The sequence below is a fragment of the Psammomys obesus genome, unplaced genomic scaffold (assembly GCF_907164565.1).
Source record: "Psammomys obesus unplaced genomic scaffold, mPsaObe1.curated_primary_1811, whole genome shotgun sequence".
NCBI lineage: Eukaryota > Metazoa > Chordata > Mammalia > Rodentia > Muridae > Psammomys > Psammomys obesus.
This window is the reverse complement of record NW_026596240.1, coordinates 1173842-1194256: the sequence shown is the minus strand read 5'-3', so window position 1 is coordinate 1194256 and position 20415 is coordinate 1173842. Positions and strand designations below refer to the sequence as shown.

General features: G+C 42.3%; 2 protein-coding genes and 1 non-coding gene across 5 annotated transcripts in view; 2 read left to right on the top strand and 1 right to left on the bottom strand.

Annotated features, from left to right (window-relative positions):
- Ptcd3 (pentatricopeptide repeat domain 3) overlaps positions 1–2929 on the top strand; it is a 29654-nt gene extending 26725 nt beyond the window's left edge. Inside the window, exons 21-24 of the mRNA XM_055596338.1 lie at positions 246–394; positions 1378–1419; positions 1954–2112; positions 2371–2929. Of these exons, the coding sequence (XP_055452313.1) occupies positions 246–394; positions 1378–1419; positions 1954–2112; positions 2371–2464 (444 nt within the window). The 3' untranslated portion in view covers positions 2465–2929. The remainder of the gene's footprint in view (positions 1–245; positions 395–1377; positions 1420–1953; positions 2113–2370) is intronic.
- LOC129668485 (small nucleolar RNA SNORD94) lies at positions 969–1105 on the top strand. The gene has a single exon (XR_008718922.1). It is a non-coding gene; the product is annotated as a small nucleolar RNA SNORD94 (small nucleolar RNA).
- Positions 2930–8210: 5281 nt separating the features above from the next.
- Positions 8211–20415, bottom strand: part of Immt (inner membrane mitochondrial protein) — a 43184-nt gene continuing 30979 nt past the window's right edge. For all 3 annotated transcript variants that reach the window (XM_055596348.1, XM_055596350.1, XM_055596349.1), the window contains exons 8-15: positions 20046–20149; positions 18931–19066; positions 18323–18452; positions 15452–15466; positions 13412–13635; positions 11314–11445; positions 10182–10311; positions 8211–9150 (exon numbers count right to left, since the gene is read on the bottom strand). In XM_055596348.1, the coding sequence (XP_055452323.1) occupies positions 8537–9150; positions 10182–10311; positions 11314–11445; positions 13412–13635; positions 15452–15466; positions 18323–18452; positions 18931–19066; positions 20046–20149 (1485 nt within the window). In that variant the 3' untranslated portion in view covers positions 8211–8536. The remainder of the gene's footprint in view (positions 9151–10181; positions 10312–11313; positions 11446–13411; positions 13636–15451; positions 15467–18322; positions 18453–18930; positions 19067–20045; positions 20150–20415) is intronic.

Genomic DNA, 20415 nt, shown 5'->3' with positions numbered 1-20415 from the left:
CACAAGTTGTCCTCTGACCTCCATACATGGGTTCTGGCACCCGTATGTCACATGAATACACTATCAAGAAATTAAAATCTTTTAGAGGTTTTTTTTTATGACTAGATTTCAAACAGGTACTTAGTTGTCTATCTCAGGTCCAGGCTTCATTTTATGTTCTTGTTTGCCATGCATGTGATAGTCTCTTGATTTTAAAGTGTTGTCAGAGCAGCTAGGCAGTTCTGTTGACTCTTAGAGCCTTTCAGCTTCAGGTGGCATTTGCTGACTGTGCTGCTGATATCAAATCTACATATGAAAGCCAAGATGCCCAGCAGAGTGCTCTTGATTGGCCAGCCAACCATCTACAGTGTATAGCTGTCCTTTTTTTAAGAGGTGGCAGAACTCAGGAAGCCTGGTGAGTATAAATTCCTAAGTATATATGCCAGCTTAGAGCTGAGCACTCACTCAACTTGATGGGTGAGTGTTCTCCAAGTCAGCTTAGGAGCAGGCGAATATACAGTATTCCATACCTGAGTATACAGTTTTTGTGAACACTTGCATATACCAGTTAAAAAAGAGATTTTAGTTAAGACCATCTATGATGTAGGTGAGGTGAGAATTTTCATTTCATACTTTTTGCTTTTCTGGGTCTTAACTGAGCAAGAAACTCTTTGCCTGTGGTTCTGAGTGATGTGAGAAGGATACTTTTGAAACTGTTCTGGCAATTCAACATGACTAGCTTGCTAGTCCTCTAATCGCCATTCCCCACCTTAGACTTCTGGCAACTGGTATTTCTTGAAACATGGCCTTGAAAAGAGCCTCTTTGGTTTGTGCCACTATTCTGCTTCTGTGTGTGTTTTACCAGCACTTCACTGATACTATTGTTTATAAAGGGGACCTTGGGCTTACTCGTTTTTCCAAAATTGAAAGGTACATTATAGAAAAGTCAAGATGATCTCGGTTCTCTCTGTCTCTCCACATGGTATGAGCAGGCTGTGATGATTGGCGCAGGGGTACGGACCTCAGCTGAGTCATGGGAGCTGAATGTATGTGTGGTGCCTTTGTCTTGCACGTGGCAGACTGACGGCACTCACATACATGAGACTGTTGCCTTAATCTGAGCCTGTTCTTCCGAGTGGAGTGTTAACACCGGCTGACTGCGGCTTTAAGAGGGGAGCAGGCCAAGCTCACCCCACCGCGTTTTCTCCACCTGCACAGGGTACAGCATGGACTGCCTCTGAAGGAGACAGCTTTTCTCAGCATTGGCCACATCTCAGATTTACCTGTTGAATTTTTGCAGCCAGGACTGGGAAATAGTAGAGCTCACAGGAATTTAGGAAGTTTGTCTGGCTGCCACTTGTTTCTCTATCAGCAGTCACCTTTTCTCTTCTTCCACAGGAAAATGCTGGCACTTTTCAAAAAGCACAATAAGATTCCCAGGTGAGTTGACTAAAAGGCCTTACCTGATACAGGCTTGAAATAGTTACATGGACTTTGACTCTCAGGTCACAATCGGAATCTCTTCACCTATCTAAACCACTGCGTTTGAGAGCTCTTTGGTTAGACGGGCCAGCAGTTCATCTCCTACTATTCAGAATATCCCCAGGCTTCTTTTCTCTGTTCGGTGATCATATCTTGGGGATATATAAAATGTTATCCTGTATCTTTTGTCCAAAATTAATGAGGATTTTACTAATACACATACTCTGTATCTTGCTTGTAAATATTTCAGTAAAAGTTAAAAACTTCAGTTATGGCCACTGGAGAAATGGCACACATTGCATGCTTTTCCCTATGGCTAAGTAATTTAGTTCTCGCCACCCATGTGAAGGCTCACAACCATTTTAAACTCCAGTTCCAGAGGATCTGGCTGGCCTCTGCGGACACTGCATATGCATGCTGCAGCTGCATACATTAAGTCTGTAGTAGAAAATAAGTAGGCTGGGGAACTGTTGGTTTTGCTTTCCTTTACAGAGATGAACTACTGGAGGAGTTTGTGGACGCTGCAAAAGCATCAAATAGTCCTGATCTGGCTATTGAGGCTGTGAAGCTGGCAAGTGCCTTCAGCTTGCCTATCTGTGAGAGCCTTGCCCAAAGAGTAATGATGGATTTCACAGTAGACCCAGAACAAAAGTAAGTCTGTCTCTGACTCCTGTTCGGGTCCTTATGGCATTTTTCTGCTTCCCTTACAAAGCCAGGGAAGGTCTTGTTTCTTCTATCATAGGCTTTGAACACATTGGGCTGTTGGAACTTTTTGTTCTCATAATAGTTAAGTACAGTTTTGGGGTCCCTTTTTCTGCTTTCAAAACTGCTTTTGACTACTTATGTATCACATGCCAAATACCCCTGACCCTATGAGCTGGAGTGTGATGTCATTTCTCTGCCTTACAGAGAAGCCCTGGGTAACCTCACTGCATTGAACAGCAGCAGCAGGGATGGAGATAGCAGCAGTGACAGTGACAGTGACGTCAATGAAGACAAGTGATTGTGAGCTGCTGGAGTATTACAGGTGGTAAAATAAGCAGATAAAGGGCTGTAGCCTGGACACAAGACCCTGGGATCCATCTCCAGCACCCTCAAGATGCAGATCTGGTCAGTTTTCTGCTAAGACAGTGACAAGCACTGTGAAGTCAGTGGCTCTTGGAGAAAAATAAGTCCCACACATGCAGTGTCTGCAAGCCTGCCTCATTCCCACTATGTCTGTTGTGTAAGAAAGAGCTCACCGGCCTTTGCTGCCTACCTGCTTTGTGATGTCTGGTCCTTTGGCCTAGACACAAGAGTACAAACTGGTTTTCATGAAGATATGTAATTACTGTTCAGTTGATCAAATCCCAGTTTGGGGAGTACTTAAACAGATGTGAATAACTGTCTTAGAACTAATTAAATCAGAAGCAAGTTACTGGTTTTAGGCTACCCGACTGGTAAAATCATTAAATACAGTGATTAGGTGTGTGGGTTTATTTTTTAAAAAAGGAATATAGTTTTTGTATTATGTGTGTACATGGTCATGTAGGGGCCAAGGGGCGATGCTGTCTTCTTCAGTTCTCCAGGGTTCTTTAGACAGGGCTTCTCACTGAACCTAGAGATTTCCAGTTCGGTTAGATCTGGTTGGCCAGCCCTGGGCATCTGCCTGGCTTTTACACCACACTTTGGGATCTGAACTGAGGTCCTCCTAGCAAGCACTTTATTAAGGGAGCATCTCCCCAGGCCCAGGCTTCATTCAAACAGGAATACCCAAGAATTTTAGGGATATGAGTAGTGCAGCTCTTGAAAGAACATATCCAAGAATGTTTAAGGTAGAGCTCTTGCCTAATAAGCCCATGAGGTCCTCCCTTTCCTCCCTCCCACCACAGAGCATTACTTTGGTCTGTGCCGGCCCTTTCTTTACACATAGGTATTTAAAGTGATCTGGAGGACTAGTGATGACCAAAGGCTGTGAAACGTCAGGACAGTGTATTGCTGCTGCAGCTTAGCCAGCTTTACTTTCATCTCGCTTCTTTTATTATTTATACAGTACTGTGCCTGCCTGTATGCCAGGATAGGGCAGCAGATCTCATTATGGATGGTTAGGAGCCACCATGTGGTTGCTGGGAGTTGAACTCGGGACCTTTGGATGTGCAGCCATTGCTCTTAACCTCTGAGCCATCTCTCCACCCCCTTGCTTCTTTTTAATGATATTAGGAGAAAGCAGTCAGAAGCTTGAATTTTGCAGGGCTGAGTTAAGGAGTGCCACCAGCCCGTACACTCCTCTCAGGTAACTGAGGCACAGGTCTGCACCGGAGCCAGGAAGACTTGAAGTCACCTGAGGAAGATTAAGGCCCACCTGTATAATTGATGTCTGCTGTCTTCCGCTTGTGTCCGACTCAACAGTCTTTCATCTCCAGTAAAATCAGCATGGTTTAGTGTTGATGTGCTATCACATGTTAACTACTGAGCCATCTCTCCAGCCTCTTGTTCCTTTCCTTCACAGCCAAGAGGGAAAGCCATGTATTCCTATGGCTCACCTCAACCATGGACCAGCTGGATATATCCTCAATATATCAGAGCAATGGCCTCTGTTAGATAATTGCTAACTTTGTCATTTCTTGTGTTGGGCTCTATTCTGAGTCATCTGTTTGCTGTGTATCTACACACAACCCCAATGTCTGCATGCCTACACAACTCTAGTACTATATTCCTAAGTGGCACTTAATAAATTAAATGGTTTGTTGGTTTGCAACTGTGGAACCCCTTAGTTTTAGTTAGGTATTTTTACACTTATTTAGACATCCCCACTGTGCGCCCCATGCCGTCTTTGAAGGGCATGCAACCTGCCTCAGCATCCTGAATGCCAAAAACTACAGCTGTGTGACACCATGTCCAGCTTTCTTAGCATGCTTGTACGGGAAAGAACAGTAATTCATTTCACACATTCTTTGTTTTTTAGACTGGGTTTCTCTGTATGGTAGATCAGGTTGACCTTGAGTTTACAGAAGTCCCTCAGCCTTTGCCTCTTCCTCCCAAGTGCTGGGGTTACGGGCACAGGTTACCACACCTGGCTCCGAACTGAGGCTTGAGAAGCCTTGGAACATTGAGAGTGCATACGCTGCTTCAAAGAGGTCCACATGTAAGCAGCCATATTAGAAAGAGCAGATTACCAAGGCGAAGTGATAGTACGGCACACCTAGTGTGCATGAGACCATGTTTAATTCCCCAGTAGTGCAAAACGTGGGGCAGGATATATCTGAGCAACTTGTAAAGGAACTAGAGAAACCACAGCACTAATAAAACAATTGGGAGAAAGGACTCTTGTGCAGTTGGGAGGGAGAATATTACTATAAAGATGTGTGTGCCACCATACAGGTGCCGCGGGAGAGCGCCTGTCTGTGTTGGGAACCTGTCCTCTGCAAGAGCAGCAAACACTCTTAACTGCTAAGTCCATCTCTAGTCCTTTAGTATGGATTTTAATGGTTATGTGCCATCCTGTCTCCTGAGACCCCATTGATCTTAAAAACAATCTGGTGCTGGGTGATGGTGGTTCACACCTTAATCCCAGCAGAGGCAGGAGGATCTGAGTTCAAGGCCAGCCTGGTCTACAAACTGAGTTCCAGGACAAAGATAACCCTGTCTCAAAAAACAGAAATTTTAACCATGGCTGCTGTTGAAACACTACATTCAGCAGCAGATCGAGAGGAAATCATTCTGTTCTTTTGGTGGTTATGTGGACCACAACAGTGCCCTTCTTCATTTCTGTTACTTGGTTTGGAAAGTTTATCTTTAAAATTCCAGGGACTGGGCTGGAGAGATGGCTCAGCAGTTAAGACACCATTGTCTGCTCTTACAGAGGTCCTGAGTTCAATTCCCAGATTGTGGTAGCTCACCATTTATACTAGGATCTGATGCCCTCTTCTGGCATGCCGGCGTACATGCAGAGAGAGCACTCATACTTTTAAAATCAGTCTGTCTTTAAAAAATAAAACCCCAGGGATGGGGGGAAGAGAACCAGGATGTCTTAATAAAATGGGTTACAATCCAAACCTATCCCCTCAAAGTCTGATCACATACATGGATGGCTATGTGTACCAAGACTGCGATGGAAGCGTTAACTGCTAGAAACACTGAGCAGGATAATGCAGATCATCTCTGTGGATACAGTGCTGACTTTAGAGAATGGCTGACATTAAAGGTAAAGTGTAGTTTTACTATAAGAAAAGCAGGGAATACTGGTTTGGCATGAAGTAACATGTAGGAGATAATAAAAATGCTGCACACCTGACCAGCCCAGCTGTGGAGTTCCAAGGAATGATTTAGTATTAAATCTCTTGACAAGTCATAGTAGCCAAGAGTGAAGGCCATTTATTCCTATTATAGGATGACCACCTCATCCTTCTACCAGTGGGATGTACTCTCATAGCAATGGCCTCTCAGATAGTGCTTTATAACAATTTAGAGCTCCTTAAACAAAACTATCAAGTTTAGAGAAACCACATCATCTCCCTGCCTCACTGCAAGAAGCCTAAACCACTGAAACCAATAGAGGTCAGCTTCCTATCAAGCTTTTTTTATTTGCCTTTTGTGTTAATGAAGATGACCTTTTCTTCTCCACTGAGTTCAAGCAAGTTTGAAAATTTGAAACTGGTAGGATTTTTCATTTGGGATTTGCAGACTGCTTTTATCCAGAACCTGTTGAGAGAACAGAGGATGTAAGTTAACTCAATGTATTCTTCTACAAGACTGCTTAAGATTCTACTGCAGCTTATTGATTTGGAAACTCAAAAAGAAAAATAATCACTGAGGCAGAGTTCCAGGACCCCCAGGGCTACACAGAGAAACCCTGATCCCTCCCCCCCACAAAAAAAAACATTGAGACAAAAGCCAACACTTTGATGTTAAGCATGAACACAACCATTTTCATCTACTGGCCTTTTTCCTTTTTTAAACAAAAATCAAGCCTGCTCTTAAGGATTTCTAATTTTTCTGTTGCCACCTCCATAGTGCCAGGATCACAAGCATCCCACCACAGCCAGTCTGAACACTCCTCCAACAATCAAGGGTGAGGCAGTGAGGTGAGCAATGTAACAGGGACTGGACAAAGGTGATAACCATGGCTTTGTGTCAGTTTCAAGTGGCAGTGGTATGCTCCCATTTGCTGTTTAAATGGGATGCTGCATGAAGAATCCATGACCCCTCTGATTGCTGGGCGCCTCAAACTTTACAGCCTGAGACTTGCAGCTCCCATTTCCTTGAGATGGAGAACTCAAAGCCCCCCTTTCACTAGCAGTTACTGAGACCTGTGTGAGGCAGGCCGAGGCACAAGCAGGTAGAGGCCTGCTGCGCAGGACTTCCCTTCCTTTGTCAATATACCAAGGGTAGATGGTGTACTTTGTCAAAGCCACTGTCCTGGTTATCAAAATTTGAAAGCCAGGGGCTGGGGAGATAGCTCAATCTACAAAGTGCTGCAACAGGTAGGCGCACATTCCTAGAACCCACAAATAGCTCTCCACTCCCCCCCAAAAAAAAGCCTGGCACAATGGGAAATTCTTGAAACAGTGGCTTAATGAAGTTTCAGGCCAGTAAAGCCTCAAAAACGTGGAGGGCACGTAGACACACTCGCACAATCTGAAGTCTGCATTATTCTGATACTGAACGAAAATGAGGCACTGCTTTTGGTGAACTCTAAGAATCACATCACTTGTGACATCCACCACCCTAAACGTGTGCGTTTGTCTGTAGACAGACTCAGTGTGGCCCAGTATGGCCTGACCTGTAAGAATGAACCACAATTATGTAGTCACATACGAAGAAGGGTTTTCAGGGTTCCAAGGGAAACCGGCTTTACAATCTAGTACATTTTTGTGATTAGAATAGAAACTACACTCAGTTTATATGACAAACACACATTTTCCGTTTACAATGAATGTACTTCTGCAATTTTATCCTATTCTTGGAGGTGTGAGTAGGGAGGCAGACAGTCCATTATCTCAAAGGAAAAACTTTCAGCTTCAGTAAGTGCCCACAGTGCCTCCACCTTCAGAACAGGGCAATCCACATGCAGGTGCTCCAATCAGAGAGACCTTCAACAAAAGCATCAGCCCAGGTTGAACACGACCAGTGTATACCAAGCCAAAGGACAAGGCCAGTGCAAAAACCACAACAACCACCTCAACATACCCATCCTGAGAGGCTGCAGGTATGTACTCTAATATATAAAATGGCTCTTAAGCTTGGTAGGTATCCTGCCAGGAGATTGTAGTCTTCAGGGTGTAAGGATTAAGTCAAAAGTAAGAATTTGTAAGTTTCTTCACCAAGGTAACTCTGCCAAACAAGAGATTCACTGGCAGTCTTATTCAATAGCGTTCTTCAGATTCCATCTACTCCATAGCCACAGCCCCGGTGCTGACAAAGCACCTTGCCAGGAAGGCTGCGCCTGAGCAGAGGCACAGGTGCATGTGTGCTGGATCCAGTAAGAAACTATCAGAGCAGCCTGGGTGCAGACTATTTCCTGTGCTTTTCAATCACTGAGATCCCCAACTACAAACACACCGGCATTTGGCTTATCACTCTTGGTTTTGACCATCGGGAGGGGATCCACGCGCCCAAACATTCAAAGCCAAAGCAGCAAGCCTTGGACTTCAGGTCACCAGCTCACAGCCCTGAACATCACAAGTTCCTACCACTGATGCTGCCTCTCAAGGAAGCTTTCTGCTCACACAACAAACTGGAAATGGCAGTTTTGAAAAGGGATAGAGTACTCGGTTTTCATCGTGTTGCTTTATTCAGTTTGCTCCAAGGGCAGAATCAATAATAGGAATCACAGACATTATTTTGAGTGGCTCACAAGCCTGATCAGTAAAACCTGAGAAACAGGAAGTGTTACACAAGTTGCAAATAAAGCCTCCTGGAGTTCATTGGCATGATAGCAGTGTAAGGACGGTAAATGCAACAGGTGTTAACATCTCACACAGGACTTGGAACCTGCTCACGTCTAGACAATTCTGGGACCCTTGTTGCAAACCCTGTAAATAGCAATGCTGATTTTCTTTGATATGAAATGACATTATACAACTCTTCCTAGGCCTTACTCTTGCTGCACTTGAGTGGTTCCTATTCCTACGGCGCTGGCGTATGCAGTCAGGATCTCCACTATCTGCTTAGTTTCTAGGGTCATTCGGGCCTCCTTCAGCCAGTCCTGTGCCACTCTTCTGGACTCCCCTTTTAGCTGATTGACAAACTTGGCTGCCAGCTCCAGGTCACCGTGCTCAATACAATAGGAGGCATATGAGAGCAATTTAAATGTGTTTATATCCTCAGGGTAGAGCTCTGCCGGAGGCTTCAGTTGCTTAGGCAGGATTAGAAGTAGGGACTGCAAGTAGGAAAGGAAGTATTGGTACAGGCTATTTCTGGTTTCATCAATCATCGCTACCCTTTGGGCTAGTTTTTGAACACCATGGAAACGGGCTCTTAGGGTCTCTTCACTGTATATCCCCCGAGTCAGGGACTCTGGAGGAATGGCTGCAGTTAAAGCCTGGGTAAACTCATTGTCAGCACAGCTGACTCTGATGGCCTCAACTGCATTCCTCAATGGGATGGTAGGCATATCTCCTGATGACGTCTTCATGCTGTACTTTAATGCCTCCACTGAAAGCCAGAGCTGGTAGGCTTTTCTGGCTTCTTCTTCAGCAACTGCATGACCTACAAACAAACAAAGAATGGTGAACAAATAATAACGAAATAAACCAAAGACAAACATTTTGTCTTAAACACCCACAGATGCAGCATCAATAATCTATATCCAACAAGTTAACAAGGCAGAGCCAGCCCTTTCACAAGATAGCAAGAGATGACATGGTTTGATAAGGATCTGAATCTACTAATATTAAAAAACCTGGGAGGTTGCAGTGCGGAGCGCAACCAAGTTACCTTCTCCTTCCTGTGTGATCCAGGACAAGGCATGGTCAAAGATGATGCAGAAGTCATTCATCTTTGCAAAATGTCTTTTTTGTTTGGTGAGGCAGTCTCACTACGTAGCCCTGGCTATTTTGGAACTTTCTATGTAGACCAGGCTGGCCTTGAACTCACAAAAACCTGCCTGTCTCTGTTTCTTGAGTGCTGGGATTAAAGGCATGCAACAGTCTTGCCTTGTCCTAGGCCATAGGCCAAGAATTTTAAGGACACCAAAAATTTGCCAAGAAAAATAAATACAAATATTCAAATATAACTTAATGAACTAAGAGAGAGATGAGTCAGTGATTAAGAGCATTGGATGCTTTTCCAAAGGACCCAGGTTCTGTTCTTAGCACCCACATGGTGGCTCATAACTGTCTGTGACTCTAGTCTCAGGGGATCCCACACCTTCTTCTGGCCTTCTTGGGCCCACACGTGGTGTACTTACATACATGCAGGCAACATACCCACAAAAAAAAAAAAAGATTCTAGGACAGCACAAAGAAACCTTATTTTATTAATGTGCATGTTGTGAAAATGTATCACTTTCAATGTAGCACACACAGGTCTCATCACAATAGTACACACCTCCCCACCCCAGATAACCCCAGAGTATATGAGAGAAAATCCCCTGAAAATGGTGATTTTGTGACATATATAATTCTAAGTTTAAACTCATTATGTGGTGAAATGGCTACATGCTCCCTATTTTTCTTTTAACATGAAATTATCCTGAGAAACGATCCAGGGTTAGACTGTAACATGAAAAGGAAGCTCACTCTGCACAGCCTGCTCGATTCCTCTTAACCGGGCATAGGCAGTATTTATGTCCAGAGTAAAGTTGTCAACTTGCTCTTGACTGCGACGATGAAACTCTAATTCTTGCTCGGACAGTCTCTCAGACAGGCCCTGAAATAAAACACACAGAGTGTACAGACAACTAATGCTACCACGAGGCTTGTGCTTAACAAGATACTAATCTTCTAGAAACTGCTAATCTTGAAGGTAAAAAGGAGCCTTTAAAATCTCAAAATATAGCCAGGTAGGTTGTTCACACACCTTCAGTTCTAGCGCTCAGGAGGCAGAGAGGCAAGTGAGTTCCAAGCCAGTGTAGAATAATATAACAAGCTCCAGGCCAGCTGAGGCTACAATCTAAATAACAATTTCTTTTTTTTTTTTCCTTAAGTTTTTTGAGACAGGGAGAAAATTCTCTGTGTAACAAGACCTGGCTGTCCTGGAACATACCCTGTAGACCAGGCTGGCCTCGAATTTACAGAGATCCACCTGCCTCTGCCTCCCAAATGCTGGAATTAAAGGTATGCATCACCACAACTGGCTGTGACTCACGTTTCTTAAATCTCTGAATTTTCTGTTAGGACATATTAAAAAAAAAAAAAAAGACAGCAGAAAAGAAGCTTTTAGCTAAGCTTTTAGACTGCCATTGTCTAAAAGAAATCTGGGATGGCTGGAGATGGCTCAGTGGTTAAGAGCATTTCCTAGAGCAGTCATAAAGTGACTCATAACCATCTGCAACCCCAGTTCCAGGACATCAGATCCCTTCTTCTAGCCTCTATAGGCACTCATCAAACACAGTACACATCCAGACATGCAGTAAACATTTATATACAGAAAATAAAAATCTTTTATGAGAAATTTTTGTGCTGCAACCCCCATCTATATATCTAATCATGAACACACGCATACCTGACGTAAAGAGTCAGTTCTGTGGATTAACTAACAAAAGCCCATTCTACCAAAGCTAGGTAGCACTGGCAATCGCCTTATTCTTGCCTTCAGAGTATACACATGCTTAGCATGTGCCCAGCTGCTACCCACAACTCAACAGAGGAGAGGGACGCTCTTAAGGAGGGGGGGGGGGGGGGGGGGAAGAGCCTCAGCGCAGCTCCTCACCTGTTCAAATTCACACTTTAGTTCCTGTTCTTGCACCTTGAGGACATCTCGTAAATGGTCAGTGTGGGCAGCTGCCTGCCGTCGAAGCTGGGTCCGCATTTCATTCTCCATGGCATCTCTGACTTCCTCTACCTGTGAAACCAAACACAGTAATGGTTAGTTTTCAACTTTTCAAGGGAAAGACTAGTTAGTAAGATAATAATAGCAGCAGCTTTAACAAGAACCCATTATTGTACCAGGCACATGTACACAATTATATAATTTTTAACACGAGCCATGAAGCTGAACATCCAAAAGAAACTCAAGGACACGTAGGTATATCAAAAATCGTATTTCAAACATGGTTCTCGAAGTTGGGATTTAGTTATTTAGTTCAGTGGTAGAGCGCTTGCCTAGCAAGCACAAAGCCCTGGATTTGGTCCTCAGCTCTGGGGAAAAAAAAATAAGAAAGCAAGCAAGCAAACATGGCTCTCTCTGGCCTCAAACCTTGTGCATCCATAATGTTGCCATATGGCTCCAACACAGACACCATTATTTGTTGACTCAAACATTCCACAGGAAATAACTTATTGCAGAACTGAGAGCGAAGAAACCTAGTTTAGAGCTGGCTTCAAGCCTCGTTTAGCCATATCTGTCTACGTTCATATTTTTACCTTCTCTGTGATGACAACAACCTTGAGAAATCAATTCTAAAATTAGTAGCCAGCAGGTACATCTGAACATATTTATTTGAAAACAACGAAACCTGTCAACAGCTTATTTTCACGTGGATTTAGGCTCAACATGGGAATATCAAAACAAGTTAGGAGATGCTCCAGCCTACTCTATGGGTTAGCAATTAGCCATGGGTTATACTACATATTAACACAAAATAGCTTGAACACAAACCTCATCTTTTCTCAGAATGAGCACAGTGAGTCAATGAATCCAGTCAGGCAGTGTGTAAACACTTAAGACCAGCCCTGTGCCTAACAAGACCCCCTGTCTGCTTGGACACACGAATGCTCAAACAAGGTACACACACACTTGACACTGGGACACTTGTTTCCAAGAGCGAATGTGAGCAGGGGGCCTGTGTAAAGCCTTAACTGCCACTCAACCTCCTCAGCCCACTTTCACTGAAAAGAGCAAGATGGCAGAAATTGACCCACAGGTGCTGCTTGAAACTGAAGAGACAGGAGGTGCATGGCTGAGTCAGTGACATCCAAGTATAAAACTAAAGTTTAAGGAGAAGAGCCAAAACGATGGGTGCACAAAGCACAAAGGTCCCAGCACAAAGACAAAGACACTGCACAGAGAAGAAAACAAAAAACAAAAACAAACAAGATTCAAGAAAACGAATAGGCTTACAAAAGGCAAGTATATGATTAAGAGCCTTTGGGTACTGTTTAAGAATCTGGACTTTTGGCTCATTTGTAAACTCAGAACTCAGGATAAGGCACTATAGCCGTGAGTTCTCAGCAGCCATAGCTACCAAACAAGATCTTATTTTAAAAATTAAAAAGAGGAGTCTGCCATGAATTCTAAGCCAGCCTGGTTACACAGTCAAAACCTGAGAAACTTATTAAGACAATAACGTGGACTGAGGCAGGAAAAGAAAACCAGACATGTGGAGTTTACTATGGCAGCAGACTGAATGTAAGAGGTAATGAGAGGATGGGAAGAGAGCTCTGAGTGAGTCCCTGCATGCCTGATACATGATATAGCAAAAAGAGATGGCAAGTGGAGCTGTGTCTTCCCCCTTTGAACCATCACACCCTCAACATCACAGAACAGAACAGATTCAGAGTACAAGAGAAATTCTTTCAGCATCAAAGAACAAGTACAGGAGGAAACACTGAGCTGATCCTGGACATCAGCAGCTGATCCCTTACACTCCACTTCTTCATCTGCTCAATATAAAGCCAGCTATATCACACCTATCCTAGAAGTTTTGACTCAGAAGGAAGAAAAAAAAAAAAAAAAAAAAAGCGTGATGCCACTCTAATAACGGCTTCACATGAATTATATCTACTACCAGCAGCTGGTGATGACCACAGGGATCTCCAGAAACAAGTCAGGCTAACTTCAAATGCCAAGTTATTCTCTTCTCCACTACCTTTCTGTCCTGCTCAGCCTGTATCTCAGTTCTGTGATGCTCCAATGCCTTTGCCACCGCAGAGTCAAAGGCCCGCTTTTCTTCTAGCTTTTGCCTTTCCAGGGCTAGCTCGATGTGCTGCTTCTCTGTGGCTTTCTGTTGTGCTAGCTCTCTGTTGAGCTGATCAATACGACGATGGGCATGAGCAAGCAGCGCATTCAGGTCATCAGCAGAGAGCTTGTCAGCTAAACAGATTAACATCAAAGTGTCAATGATGCCACTGAAATGATAAAGCAGAAAGGAGCTAACACAAAATTTAAACTAGAGATTAACAGCTATGTCCAGAAACTAAAGCCTCGTCAATTCTAAGCAAAATAATAAATAGGTGGGTCCTGAGGCAGCACACACAGCTCCTTTCTAAGACCCAAATCAGTGTTTGTAATCTGAACCCATCATATCCTGGCTTTCTAATTTACTCTAATTTTGCTTCTAAAAAAATTTGTAGATACAATCACTTCTGTATGTCATTTTATGTAGAACTCTGATTAGCCCTAATATTCAGAAGGAAACCAACTCCCACAAGTTTTCCTCTGACCTCCAATTTCCTTGACTTGATTCGCTCCCCGCCTCCACACCCCATTGCCCTCACAAATAGAGTAAAGTAGTAGTCTGCAGAGCTGAGAAATGGCTCAGAGGTTAAGAACATTGGACGCTCTTCCATAGGAACAGGGTTGGATTCCCAGCACACACATGGAAGCTCATAACTATTTGTAACTCCAGTTACAGGGCATGTTAACTCCTCTGGCCTCATAGGTACCAAGCATTCAAGTGGTGTAGGCTACATATAGATAAAACAAATAAAATAATTCTTTAAAAAAATTTTTTTAAATAAAAGGATTGCTTTCTTTTAAAACTAAGGAGTCTCTTGGTTTTGTTCCTTTGGAAAATTTATTTTATTTTATTTCTGTGCATTACTGTTTTGCCCACATGTGCTTCTGTGCTATCACATGTTTGATTAGTGCTGTAAGAGGACAGAAGAGGGCTCCAGACACCTAAAATTGGAGTTATAGATGGTTTTAAGCCTCCAGGTGGTACTGACAAATGAACTGGCTTCTCTGAAAGAGCACCCATTGCTCTTAACTACTGAGCCATCTCTCCAGCCTCTTGCTCCTTTCCCTAAATGCACACTACCTAGCACCGTAAGCTGTGATCAATGAGACCCAATGGGATCACTTAATATTCATGCCCAAAGACTTAATTGTGATTTGTTGGTTTGTTTTAGAAGAGGTAATTTCACATTCCATGGTAGCCCAACCTTTACTAAAGGTTAGGAATGAAGGCTCCTCCCATAAAATACAAAATATGGGTAAGTCTGTATGATAAATGATTGAATCATCAAAAAAGTTGAAAAGCAAAAAAGTGTGCATGCAAGCTCTGAGACTCCCAGAATAATTTTAATGTGTGAAACATCTCTTAATCCTGGTTTGAATTAAATACCGTAAGTAAAAATTCTTTCTATAAGTAGAAAGACTTAAGTATTGCATATTTAACAGCACTAGAAATTATTAAACCTTAAGCATAATAATAGTATTGCCTTTTTAAAAACATACTAAAAATATTTACAAGAAAAAAGATGTATTTGGAGTCTGCTCTGACATGAAGGCTATGAAGAGATGAGACAAAACTGGACATTGGTCTGATAACTTAGGAAGTTGAGTGAAACTAGCCGTGCGAGTTTATTCGTATTTTTTTCTTTTTAATATTTGAAGTTCTTTGAAATAACAAGTAAAATAAAAATCTTACTGTGTGTACACATAAACATATCTCACATTTACAGCCTTACAATCTCTTAACACAATTATTCCTGATTATCTATGGATGATAACTGACAGTATCATACTCAGTTCTGCTTGCTGTAATTTAGATGGCAAGTACATAAACACACACACACACACACACACACCACCAGAGTTCAGTATTTCAACACTCCAAAAAAAAAAAAAAAAGTCCATTAAAAAACCCAGAAAATTCATTCAACATAAAATATAAATAATTACTCACCTAGGTCAGAAATACCTACAAAGAAAGAGAAGGAATAGTTTGAAAAAATAAGGTGTGTACTTTGATTAGCAATCATTAAATAGCAACATCCAGAAGGACTAAGAAAAGGTTACTAGAAAGCAAAATATTTCCTATATTTACAGAGAGCCAGAGACAACATACCTCAAGGTACGCTGTAATATTTTAAAAGAATAAGAGAATCACTGACATTAAAAATTCTTCTAGTTAGAAGGGATTTGTCACTGTTTCATCACTGCAAATCAACTAAAGATTTTCCTTTCATTATTGTCAACTGAACTCGTTTATAGAGTATTTCTCAAGCCTAGTCCTGAGTTCCAGTGGCAGGCCTCTTCCAACCGTCAAATACTTCGAGAATTAATGTCTTTCTTCAGGGGGAATTTTGGAACAGAGCCTTTCCAGATCCTGATATCCTTGTGCATTTTTCTCCTGAAAGCTGGCGTTACAGGGTTGTACAATAGCAAATTTCTTAGAAAAAAACTTTACAGTGAACTTTACACTAAATTTGTATTTAACCCGTGCAAAATTAAACCAAGAAGTTTAAATGTTGTTCAAACACTAGTGAACAAGTGACAAGAGAGGAAACAGTGGCCTGCCTCAGTGACTGCCTCTCTCTCTTTTTCCCGCTTGGCAATTTCTGGAGCTAGAACCTAGTCCCTCAAGCACACTAGACAAGCACTCTGTCACTAAGTTATGTCTACAACCAAACTTTCGCCTTTTATTCTGAAACAGGTCTACCCTGTAGCCCAGGAACTTGCAATTCTCTTGCCCCAGCCTCCTCAAATACATGGGATTATAGGCATGTAAAACCAGGCCTGTCTCTGTTATGAAGCTTGTTAAGGACCTCTTGGCTCAAATTCAAAGATACGGATTTTTCATTTAAAAAATCTGCTTGTGTGTCCAAGGAAAAACTGACAAAGATGGGACAGTGCAAGAGGTGACTGAAACAGTGCACATCAGTACAGCATGTGCACCGCAGCCCAGAAGCAATAAAGGAGATTGCTTACGGACTTCTGCTCTGAGTTACGGATCCCAAGCACTCTTCACAACTGTTTATTTTTATGTGTGTAATGCCAGGTGTCCTTGCATGAGTTTATGGGCACCAAGTGCATGCAGATGCCTGCCAAGGCCGGAAGAGGAAATCAGATCCCCTGAAGCTGGAGTTGCGCATATAAGCTATGTGGGTGCTGGGGCCTCAAAAAGAACAGTAAGTACTCTTCAGTACTGAACTATCTCTCCAGACCCCAAGCACTTTTTCATGCTGGACATAAAAATATAGCCGTAGAAAAACAGCTTGGTCTACAGGCTTTTAAACTGCGTGTCAGTGCCATCCTATTCCAATTCTTTTTAATATGTTTATTTATTTGGGTTGGAGTACACCATGTCAACTGTGTGGAGGTCAGAGAACAACTTTTGGTAGTCAGTTCTCTCCTTCCTCCTCGTGGGTCCTGGAGATAGAACACAGGTCACCAGGTTTGGTAGCATGCGCCCATATCACCAAGTCTTCTCTTTGGAGAGACACAAACCCGTTCATTTACACTGACAAACATAATGAACGTTTAGCTGTTTCAAATTTTTCTTTCTCTTTTGTTTGTTTTGCTGCTGGGGACTGAACTCAGGGCTTGTATTTGCTAGCCAAGTGCTCTACCACTCAGCCATCCCCTTTAGCCTAATCCTCTCACCACCTTTTCTTTCTTTCTTTCTTTCTCTCTCTCTCTCTCTCTCTCTCTCTCTCTCTCTCTCTCTCTCTTTCTTGAGTCAGGATCTAACTATAGCTCTGGCTGTCCTGGAACTTGAGATACAGAGCAAACTGGCCTCAAACTCAGAGATCTGTCTACTTCTACCTCCCAAGTGGTAGGATTAAAGGCATGCACTACCACACCAGGCCTTTTAACCTTTTTTTAAGTGCTAAGGCTCCAACCCAGGTCTTCTTGCATGCTGGGAGTCTTCAACCCCTCAATTACACCCCTAGCTCCCAGTCTCTTACTATAACCTTTGTGCACTTTCATGAGTTTCCACAAGCAAATTCACAAGAGCTGAAATGCTGGGTTATGAGTAAACACATCTTCAAGTTCAGCACAGTTTAACAAACCAACTGCTAAACAACTGATCCACAGCATCTTCCTGTTCATGTCAATCCTCCTGGTACACACTAATACCAGTCCTATCAGTTCACCCTCAGATGACTTCAGCACCTTAACTTTATGCTTCATGCTGGCGGGATCTTCTGCCTCTTCCTCCCCAGTACTGGGACTGAAGATATGCACAACCACACCTGACAACTATAACCACCTTCTCTTCCCTGCCCTTGGGCACACCACTTCTTTTACTCAATCTCGTAATCTCAAAAGAATGGGTTTTCCAGCTAGGCCAAGTAGTGAATGCCTGTAATCCCCAACACTTGGGAGGCTAAAACAGGGGAGTAATGAGCTTAAGCAGCCTAGAAGAACTGGGGTCACTAAAAGAATTTCCCAAGTGTGCCGTAACTAGTCCATTGCAAAGATTTTTAAGTACCAAAAGATTTGAGTAATTATATCTACATACATATCTTAATAGAGTTAATGTTAAAATATCACTCTAAGTCACTTGGATTCCATTTTTAGTTTCAGTAGCAAATTAGAGTCAAATCTTGAATCACACAGAATTAAACACTAGCTGAGGCTCTGCTCACCATGATTAGAAGCAACGCCAGTGTTCTACCTGCTATGGCTGTGACAAAGATAAAACAACACCCTGGACGCCAATCAATACATGCCAGAAGCACTGGGATTACAAGACTAGAGTTAAAGCCAGTTTAGATTAGTTGATTAGATGCTAAAATTCAGAAAGAAAATGACAATTAGTTGTACTTACTCATCCCTTTCCATCCAGGAGTGATGTCTGGAGTGATACTGTCCAGTTCTTTTCTGAAGTCATCCCTTGCTTGGACCACAAGTTCATGATACTGAGACACCACCTTAGCCTCTGACTGAGCAGCCTGAACCTGAGCAGATACAAAATCTGGTGTAGATACACAATCTACACTCTAAGAAACCAGCTGGCTAGGGGGTACACACAGAAAGATCACAAAATAGAAACTAAACTTGTCTTATTTTTTTACATTTTTATTTGTTTCATGAACATACACGTGTTATACCTGTGTTTATGTGGTTAGTCATGCATTATAGCATGTAAATAGAAGTCAGAGGACATTTTGTGGGAATCAGTTCTCTCCTTCCACTAAATGAGCCCCAGAAATCCAATTCAGACCATCATACTCACAGGCAAGTGCCCTTCCTTATGTTGCTACCAGTCCTCCCATACAAATTTTAGAAGTAAAAACTTAATGCTTTTTATAATGAACACTTTACAATGGAAAAACTTAAAGAGATAATAGGAATCGTATTATTTTCCTGAATTTTTAAAAATGCTTTGGCAGATATTTTAAAATACAAACCATTACGAAGGTTTTAGGAACATACCTTTTTGACCACATTATCCAGATCAACTATCATGCTGTGAAGTTTCCCCTCTGCAGCAGTTATATGATGTCTGGTCCCAGCAACCTCTCTTTTCTTTGCATCTTCAATTACGCTTTTCATCTTCTCTAACTCTTCTCTAAAGAAGAAAAAAAGAAAAAGATATTAAGGCTCAGTATAATTCTTACCAACTTTATCAAAGCATTCTGAAGTGAGCATAATATATGAATGTCCTCAGGCCATGAAATGTCAGGCCTTGGAATAATACACCTGTGTCAGCTTCTGTGTTTGACCTTAGTTGTGGTTTTTGTAAACTTGACCCAAGCTAGAATCATCTAAGAGAGAACCTCAACTGAGAACATGTCCCTGTCAGACTGGGAAGCATTTCCTTGACTGATGTGAAGGAGCCCTGCCCGCTGTGGACGGTACCACCCCTGAGCAGGTGGTCCTGGGTGTATAAAAAAGCAGGCTCAACAAGCCATGGGGAACAAGCAGTAAGCAGAATTCTTCCATGGCCTCTACTTCAGTTCCTGCCTCCAGGTTCCCACCCTGACTTCCCTCTGACTTCTGTCAATGATGGGCTATGACTGAGATGTATGAGACAAAGAAGACCCTTCCTCCCTAACCTGCTTTTGAACATACCCAGTATCACAAGAACACAAAACAGACCAAGATAATAATTTTAGCCAATTCGTAAGAAAAAACATCAAGGTAGCAGACAGCTCAATCAATTTTTTGTAGTGCTGACAAACTTATACTATATATTCTGAATTCTGATAAATCTACACTGACCATTCCCATTAAAATCTAGAAACAGGACAGAACTGTGGTAACCGTGTAGACACATAATCTAAGCAATAATTCAATGCAAGCCTGACTTTTATGAGTCCTTTACATAAATGTCTACTCATTTTATTTTAGGTTAACTGTGCTTAATAGAGCTTATTCTTTTAAATCTTCCTGTTCCTGGTGCCAGTTCAAAGGACAAACTGGTGAGGAAGTAAGGGAATGGCTTCTCTGTTTCTCCTTCATTTATAAAGACAGCACAGAGAAAGTCCAGCCTCAAGAGAGCCAACAGGAGAGGCTCTAATTACTTGTTATAGTACACGAGTAATTACTTGGCTTTGAGAAGGGCATCAGCAGCTTCATCAACTGCTTTTCTTCGTTCCCTCAACGCACCCTCCACTGTTCGCCACTGGGCTGACTTCTTCTCACCTGCAATCTAAACAAAATTTTAAGTTATGTACATAGGTAATTGCTCTCATTTTCATATGACAGGTCAAGCTTAAATACAGAATTCGGTGCCATTAAACTCAGAGGAAAAATTATACACAATGTTTCTTCAGAAGAAAAATTCCTTATCTCACATGATTGATTCCTTATCTCACATGATTGATTTTTATATACTTACCATTACATTCTCAAAACAGCCAGGCCTGGTGATACACACCTTTAATCTCAACACAGGGAACAGAGGTACATGGGTCA